At 55.0% G+C, this 6,761-nt stretch overlaps 1 protein-coding gene across 1 annotated transcript; it reads right to left on the bottom strand.

Annotated features, from left to right (window-relative positions):
- Positions 1-1,487: 1,487 nt before the first annotated feature.
- Positions 1,488-2,909, bottom strand: LOC138847018 (zymogen granule membrane protein 16-like). Its single transcript, XM_070064549.2, has 3 exons — positions 2,855-2,909; positions 2,581-2,713; positions 1,488-1,806 (listed from the first exon to the last, which is right to left on the bottom strand). The coding sequence occupies exons 1-3, from the start codon at positions 2,907-2,909 to the stop codon at positions 1,488-1,490; spliced, it is 507 nt and encodes a 168-aa protein (XP_069920650.2).
- Positions 2,910-6,761: the final 3,852 nt, after the last annotated feature.

The following is a 6,761-nucleotide window of genomic DNA, read 5'->3' as shown; positions in this document are numbered from 1 at the left end:
TTCAGATCGGCCCAGCTTTGGCCGTTGTAGCCATCTGGGAGTGAACCAGCAGATGGAAGACATCTTTCTCTCTCTCTCTGCCACTGGCTCTGCCTCTGCCTCTCTGTAACTCTCAAATAAATACATTTTTTGAAAAAGTCTTAAAAAACGAAAGTGGAGCCAGGCCTTGAACCCAGGCACTCAGATATGGGACTCAGCCGCTAGTGGCAACTTAACCACCATACTACGTGCCTGCCCCAGAATTTCCACTTTGGCTGTGGTGTTGGCCAAGTTCACACTGTTGAAATGGTGGGTCCCTAAGGAAAGACTCTCCGATTTTTTTTTTAATTCTATTTTTTATTTTTGACAGGCAGAGTGGACATTCAGAGAGAGAGACAGAGAGAAAGGTCTTCCTTTGCCATTGGTTCACCCTCCAATGGCAGCCGAGGCCGGTGCACTGCGGTCGGTGTACCGCACTGATCCGAAGGCAGGAGCCAGGTGCTTCTCCTGGTCTCCCATGGGGTGCAGGGCCCAAGCACTTGGGCCATCCTCCACTGGACTCCCTGGCCACAGCAGAGAGCTGGCCTGGAAGAGGGGCAACCGGGACAGAATCCGGCGCCCTGACCAGGACTAGAACTCAGTGTGCCGGCGCCATAAGCGGAGCATTAGCCTATGAGCCACGGCGCCGGCTCCGTTTTTATTTTCTGTTTGTTAGAGAGGTGGGAGTGGGGGCAGAAGCTGGAGGAGAACTCAACCGGCTCTCCCGTGTGGGTGGCACTTGAACCATCCTGAACCGTCCCTGCTGCCTCCCAGGAGCCACGTCAGCAGGAAGGTGGAGTCAGGAATGAAACCCACTCGCTCTAATACGGGACATGGGTGTGTCTCAGCCACGGGCTTCTCATCTGCCTGAGCGCCAGTTCCCAGAGGGCTAAGCAAGAGCACCAGGTTAGGGGTAAAGACGAGGAAGAACTGGCCTGGGGAATGGGGTGGAGTCCTTAAGCACAAACTGGGGCGAAACTTCAGCAGGGAGATCGCATCTGGGACAGATGGGAGGACAGAGGTCAGACCACCCACCTGCAGCTGAGCTCCAGGGAGAGGGGACAGCCTTTGGTCAGAGAAGCCAGCCCCTTCTCAGGGGGGAGGGCGCCAGAGAGGCACACCTGGGGCTCGGCGGTGTGCCCCCGCTGAGCCTTCCCTTCAGAACTCCTGTTTGGACAGACATTCTCAAGAGCTAACCCCGAAAAGAGTTGGTTCAAACCAGCGTCTCCTCTCCTTGCGACGTACGGAAGAGCCCAGGATTCTCAACACCTGTCTCCCTCGTGCTCCCACTCTTAGCAGCAGGTAGCCAGAGCTGAGAGTCACACCGCCCTCCAAGAGTGGGTCCCGCCTGCACACACCCACATGCACACCAGCTTTAGCCATGTCCTTTTATTGAGCCATTTGTATGGGAATGGTGATCAGGGAGTTGTCACACCCCACCACGGGGCCCTGCCACGGAGGAGGCGGGCTCAGCAGTCGCTGGGGCAGTTTCTGGGGTAGTTGTCCCAGTGCAGGCCAATGGCGTTGATGAATAAGCCAGCTCGGCCACTGATGAATCGGAGCACGGCGTCCAGGTCCAAGGGGACAGCATAGAAGATTACGCCTGTGTCTCTCCCAAAGGAAAGGATGCGACCATAATCGGTAAAAAAGTCCAGGGTCTTCAGATACTTTTTGTATGACCCAGACACCTGGATCACCGACTCCCCTGGGTGCAGAAAGATCTCCTCCAGGTCTCCCAGCTTGCCACCCACGTAGTCGCTCCACACCTGGCCATAGCGCACCTGGAGACTGGGACGGGTGGGAGGGCAGGAACGGGGACACTGATTAGGTCATCAGAGTTCAGGACCTTTTGACCTGCACGTGGAGTCCTCCAAACTGGACACTAGCATGAGCAGTCCCTGCTAGTTGCCCCAAAAGTGTAGGCCGGGTGAGCCCTGGAGGACCACACAAAGAACTTCAGCTCCTGGCCTGGCTGACAGCAGGTGCAGAGAAGGAAGGCAGCTTGCCCAGAGTCGCCCACACACAGCACATGGCAGGCCTTGAATTTGGAGTCCAGCCTCCTACGATGCCCCTCCCCCATTCCCGCACTTGTGGAAGCAAAGGGATTTTCTAACAGCTGAGTGGCTCCCTTGTGGGAGAGGGAAGAGGCTTGTCCCTGCTGTCCCAGGAGGCAGATCCAGGATCAGGGGACACACTTTGGCTCTGCACGTGATAGAATTTTCCGACTAGCAATGGAGTGGGGACTGCTCAAGAGAGGCCTTGAGCAAAGTTGCAGGGCACCCAGCAGGGATATTGGAAAGAAACTTTAAACCGCAGAAGGCGGGTGGGCTGGGCTGGTCGACTTCCAGGCCCCTGAGAGTTAGTGGTTATTAATGATTTGCCACCACCAGGCATATTCGGGGAGGGAGGAGTCCAAAGGGTACGGTTCTGGAAGCCGAGTCCTCTCACAGCTATCCCCATAGCGTGTCACACTAGGGACCTGTTGGTTGAGGCACAGGTGGCCCAGAGTGAAAGAGCACTTCCTGAGCTAGTAAGAGCTTGAGGAACGCGGAAGAGCCTTACCCCACAATATAGCGGCTGTTGACCCGGACACGGATGGCTGTGATGGGCCCTTCCAGCTGGAGGCCGGAGTGGGAGAATGGCTCTCCTCCTGGACTTCCGTACTCGCCACTGTAGGAGGAGGACCTGGCCTGGACTGCAGTGGAAAGAAAGGGGGGCTTGGAGGCAAGGACCTCCCAGTTCCCACCACTCAGGGTCAGCCCTGCAAGCCTTGGCCACCCGGCGAGCAGGGGCCCCTTCCCGCCACCTGCCACCAGAGTCCTAGCGGCTCACTTACTGGCACTGGCAGAGGCCGAGGCACAGAGAAGGCCCAGGAGCATGAAGGTCCACATCGTGAGGCTGCAGGGGGGAAGAAGAGAGCAGAGGGGGAGGTTTCCCCCTTTCCCTCTGGCCTCCGGGTGGCCTGACCCTTCAGCTCCCACCTAGCCAGACCCAGGCTCAAGGTGCACAGCACTGTCCACAGCCTGCAGTGCATCCTCCAGACCTGGTGTTCCTTGGTCTGCTCCAGCAAGGTTCAGCTCTCTGCTAGTGCCCTGGGAAGGCGGTGGAAGATGGCCCAAGCACTTGAGGCCCTGCACCCCCTTGGGAGACCTGGAAGAAGCTCCAGGCTCCTGGCTCAGATTGGCCCAGCTCTGGCCATTGCGGCCATGTGGGGGAGTGAACCAGCAGATGGGATCTTTGTCACGATTCTTTGTCCACTGACACACGCCTGGCCTTTCCCAGTCACCTGAGTGTCCCAGGTTCCTAGTCCTTCAACTGACAGCTGACACATCTCTGTACCCAAGATAGCTTCAACCCAGGTGCCCACTTCACTAACACTCCCTGCCACTCAATCCAGGCATCCCCTTCCCCAGACCAGATCAGATCTGTATCCCCACCCCCTCAAAGGCAGACCCAGGAATCCCTAACACCTCTCACCTGGGAGCTTCAGGTGCAAGGTAACCCCTTAGAACCTTCCAGAACTTTTATACCAGCTCCTAGCCCTCCCTCCTGCTCCTTTTTTTTTTTTTTTTTTTTTTTTTTTTTTTTTTTTTTGACAGGCAGAGTGGACAGTGAGAGAGAGACAGAGAGAAATGTTTTCCTTTTTCGTTGGTTCACCCTCCAATGTCGCTGATCCCAAGGCAGGAGCCAGGTGCTTCTCCTGGTCTCCCATGGGGTGCAGGGCCCAAGCACTTGTGCCTTCCTCCACTGCACTCCCAGGCCACAGCAGAGAGCTGGCCTGGAAGAGGGATAACCGGGACTAGAACCCAGTGTGCCGGCGCCGCTAGGTGGAGGATTAGCCTAGTGAGCTGGGGCGCCGGCCCCTCCTACTCTTTATCAAGTGAAGCTCACCTCCTGAGCAAACAAGGTCAACCTCTTGGCATCAGGTGTTGGGCAGGGTCTGTCCCTCTCGTAAAGCTTACGGATGACAAGGTGGGGTCCACTTGGCTGAGTGCCAAGGCCAGGAGGGGCAGGAGAAGCTTGAGGCATGGTCACCAGAAGCTTTTGATTAATTTATTTTATTTATTCAGTGTGGCAAGGGAGAGAGAGAGAGAGAGAGAGAGAGACAGAGAAGTCTTCATCCACTGCTTCACTCCCCACATGGCCGCAATGGCCAGAACTGAGCCAATCCGATGGACCGCTATGGATGTTCCCCCATCTGGAGAGTGAACCATCACATGGAAGACCTCTCTCTCTCTGTCTCTCTCTCTCTCTCTCTCTCTGCCTCTTCTTCTCTGTGTAACTCTGACCTTCAAATAAATAAATCTTTAAAAAAAAAGAATTTTTCCCTCTCTTTCCTGATATTTTATTACAAAAAAAAAAAAAAAGGCAAAAACACCCCAAGCAGGCAGTAAAGTTTAAAGAATGGCATGGCAAACACCCATACAACCATATACCACTTTATGGATTCTATCACATCATGGGGACTATCTTGTACATTAGCAAGGCTAGCCAGCCAGCCAGCCTCAACCTGCCAGCCCCTTCTCAAACCATCTCTGTCTCTGAGAAGGGTGACTTGGGCTGCAAGTTGCCCCCCTCCCAAGAGACGTCATTCTAGCGAGCATGAGGGAAGCTGAGGGGCTGAGGGGGTGCAGGTCCTCCTTGGGGCAGGGTGGGGCTGGGCTTTAGGTGCCCCCCTGCCCTGGACTCTCAGACACCATGGCAGAAAGGTCCTGGAGCCGTAGCCCACCCTTGGGTCTGGAACTTCGGAGTGGGTGTCAGACTCCTTCGGCCCCGCGAGGGTAGATCTCTCGCCACCTCAAGCCCCGAGTCCTCTTGTCTGGCGTCTCCAGAATTGCTACTCTTGTTTAGTTTATTTTCTCTTTGTTTCCAGAATACAGGACAATCAAACACCTATCTCTGAGAATTGCCCAGTCATATTATTGTATGTCATTTCATCCCCTAAAATAACGCGACACAGGTGTCATCCCGTATTTACTAACAGGAAACAGGCTGGCCTGGGGTGGGTGGCAGATTTGAATGTCCACCAGCTTCGCCCGCTATCGTGGTCTGGAAGTCTGTTTTTGGAGAGTGGCCATCAGCCAAGACAGCCACTCCCCGGGAGAGCCTCAAGCAGGACAAGGCTTCTGTTCGTGGGGCCAGGGGGCATCTGTCGGGTCAGACGGAGGAGGCAGCTGAAGGAAACGCATGAAATAACAGAAACAAGGGCTTTTTTATTATTATACTTAAAGATTCCAGAGGGGGAAGGTAACATGACTTGTATGGCCAGTGAGAAGGTTAGCAGGGAGGGACTGCAGAGAGAGAGAGAGAGAGAGAGAGAGAGAGAGAGAGAACCAAAGCTGTCATTGGGCCAGGGCATTCTCCAAGCAGGTTTCCCGTGGGGCGATCTAATTGGAGGGTTTAGCTCCAGCAGGCATGGTTCCTGGAGGCCATGCTGTGAAGGACAGATGGGCACCGCGGCCCCTGTGCACAGCCCGTGTGGAGTGGGGTCAGTGGAGTCAGTCATGTGGGTTGCATCCAGCTGTCCTACCAGGTGAAGGGCTGGTAACCGGGCCCCTGCTCCTGGGGTGAGCAGCCTGGACGCCACGGCAGCACAAACCCTGGGAACTCACTACCCTCTGAGGGCAGAGTGCAAAATCCTTTTGCAAGCATTTGGGTGTGTGAACCAGTGAATGAGAGTGCTTTCTCTCTCTCTCTCTCTCTCTCTCTCTCTCTCTCTCTCTCTGCACCTCATGTTAGAAAAACAAAAACAGGGCCGGTGCCGTGGCTCACTAGGCTAATCCTCCACCTAGCGGCGCCGGCACACTGGGTTCTAGTCCCGGTTGGGGTGCCAGATTGTGTCCCGGTTGCCCTCTTCCAGGCCAGCTCTCTGCTGTGGCCCGGGAGTGCAGTGGAGGATGGCCCAGGTGCTTGGGCCCTGCACCCCATGAGAGACCAGGAGAAGCACCTGGCTCCTGCCTTGGGATCAGCGCCATTGGAGGGTGAACCAACGGCAAAGGAAGACCTTTCTCTCTTTCTCTCTCACTGTGCACTCTGCCTGTAAAAAAAAAAAAAAACACACACACACACACACACACACACAGCACAGCTCCTGAGTTTCTCTGGCTTTCTGTATCCCCACATGACTGCCTTCTCCCCCTGCACACACTCCCACCCCATGATGCCTTGGCGAGATGCAGACCAAGGCCCTCACCAGGGGGGGAGTCAGTGGGGCTGCCAGGTCTTGGATTTTCAGCTGCAAAACCATGAGCTGGAGAAATCTCCTCTGCTTTACAAAGGACCCGGGCTCAGATATTTTATTAAGCAATAAAAAACAGAACTCAGGTGATCTACCAAGGATGAAGCCTCCTGATGGAGAAAATAAACCAAATCTGCTGGGCTTGTTAGAGGAATTCTCCCTGACACAAAGCAACGACAGCGCCCCCTGATGGAAGGAATTCACCCCACGGCCACTTGGAGAGCACCTTATTCAGGGTAGAGGAACTAGATAAGGCTGATGCTAACAACTCGGACAGATAGGGATCCCTGCCTTAGGGTGTTTGATTGTCCTGTGTTCTGGAAACAAAGAGAAAATAAACTAAACAAGAGTAGCAATTGTGGAGGCATTCAGGGAGAAACCAGGAGATTTTTCACTGAGCTTCCTGTCCCTTGGGGACCATGTCCACTGGGCCTAGCCTCCTCTGGGCCTCTGGTTAGACAACATAGCCCAGAACCGTGACCTTGGGGGTTCCCATGCCCTCCAT

The sequence above is a fragment of the Oryctolagus cuniculus genome, chromosome 19 (genome assembly GCF_051225735.1).
Source record: "Oryctolagus cuniculus isolate XC-2025 breed Fujian yellow rabbit chromosome 19, ASM5122573v1, whole genome shotgun sequence".
Taxonomy (NCBI): Eukaryota; Metazoa; Chordata; class Mammalia; order Lagomorpha; family Leporidae; genus Oryctolagus; species Oryctolagus cuniculus.
This window is presented reverse-complemented; position numbering and strand designations above follow the sequence as displayed.

Bases quoted from the DNA above. Each gene is read 5' to 3' on its own strand.
- LOC138847018 (XM_070064549.2), bottom strand. From the start codon at position 2,909: ATGTGGACCTTCATGCTCCTGGGCCTTCTCTGTGCCTCGGCCTCTGCC. The intron at 2,714-2,854 runs GTAAGTGAGCCG...TTTCCACTGCAG, and splicing joins CTCGGCCTCTGCCAGTGCCA to TCCAGGCCAGGTCCTCCTCC. The intron at 1,807-2,580 runs GTAAGGCTCTTC...CACCCGTCCCAG, and splicing joins AACAGCCGCTATATTGTGGG to TCTCCAGGTGCGCTATGGCC.